Source organism: Malurus melanocephalus, unplaced genomic scaffold (genome assembly GCF_030028575.1).
Source record: "Malurus melanocephalus ecotype Western Australia unplaced genomic scaffold, MMel_1.1 scaffold_808, whole genome shotgun sequence".
Taxonomy (NCBI): Eukaryota; Metazoa; Chordata; class Aves; order Passeriformes; family Maluridae; genus Malurus; species Malurus melanocephalus.
In genome coordinates this window covers 128130-129094 of record NW_026624040.1, presented here as the reverse complement: position 1 = coordinate 129094, position 965 = coordinate 128130, and the positions used below count along the sequence as shown (strand labels likewise).

General features: G+C 56.4%; 1 protein-coding gene and 1 long non-coding RNA gene across 2 annotated transcripts in view; both read right to left on the bottom strand.

Annotated features, from left to right (window-relative positions):
- Positions 1-34: 34 nt before the first annotated feature.
- LOC130585006 (uncharacterized) lies at positions 35-580 on the bottom strand. The gene is made up of 3 exons (XR_008966550.1): positions 519-580; positions 239-421; positions 35-142 (listed from the first exon to the last, which is right to left on the bottom strand). It is a non-coding gene; the product is annotated as an uncharacterized LOC130585006 (long non-coding RNA).
- Positions 581-606: 26 nt separating this feature from the next.
- Positions 607-965, bottom strand: part of LOC130585009 (complement receptor type 2-like) — a gene marked incomplete at its 3' end in the record, with an annotated part of 7990 nt that continues 7631 nt past the window's right edge. Inside the window, exon 10 of the mRNA XM_057385308.1 lies at positions 607-701. Within this exon, the coding sequence (XP_057241291.1) occupies positions 607-701 (95 nt within the window). The remainder of the gene's footprint in view (positions 702-965) is intronic.

Sequence of the window (965 nt, the reverse complement as noted above, 5' to 3'; positions counted from 1 at the left end):
GTGCACAGGACAGAGGGATGCCCGAGCAGGGAAAAGCCGGGCTGGCAGCTGTAGCTCACAGAGGTGCCGCTGCTGAAGTTGGTCCCTGGCTCGGCGCTGAGCGTGGCGTGGGCGATGACAGGGGGTGGAGGGCACAGCAGCACTGTGCAGRAAAGGAGAGCAGAGTTTAGGGATGTGACCCCGAGCTGGAGCTCTTGAACCACAGCAAAACCTGTCCCACCCGTGCCACCCTGCTCACCTGGCTGGCATGTGGGGACCGCAGGCACCCAGTGGCCATCGAGCTGGCACGTGGCCCCATGGCTGCCCCACAGCACGAAGCCTGGGTGGCACTGGAAGGTGACATTGTCCCCAGGGTGGTACTCAGCCCTCCGGCCTCCAGCCAGCTCTCCATCCCAGATGCTGGGGCTGCTGCAGGTGATCACTGCGAGGGAACAGCAGCAGAGCTCAGGGATCCATCCCCCTTTGGGTTTGTGGGGTCCCAGCTCAGGGGAGGCCCCTTTTCAGCATTTCCAGCTCACCCTCGCAGCGGGGGTAGGGGATGCTCCAGGAYCCCGATGGCAGACAGGAGACTGTGYTTTTCCCGATGAGGRYRTAGCCTGGGTCACAGTGGTAYTTCACCRACATTCCAGSMATGAACTCCTTCACAYCCTGGCTGTCRTGCTGGCCGTTCCTGATGTTTGGAGGGGAAGGACACGGCGGCACTACRAGGAGGGGGAAAAGTCCTCACTGGCCAAGAGCTCATACCACAAACCCCTCAGCCTTTTAACTTTGTTCTTTCCCTTTAACTTTTGTCCAAAGGCAATATGGTCTATAAATGAACAATATTTCCATCCTCCCTCACTTACCTTCCAGCCTCCATATTTTTTGCACTTACTGACATTAAAAAAATTATAATTTCTCATTCTTCAGGCAACTCTTATGGTCATTTTCCATCTGTGGCCCTAAAAGCTTGCTCTGGTTTTGTT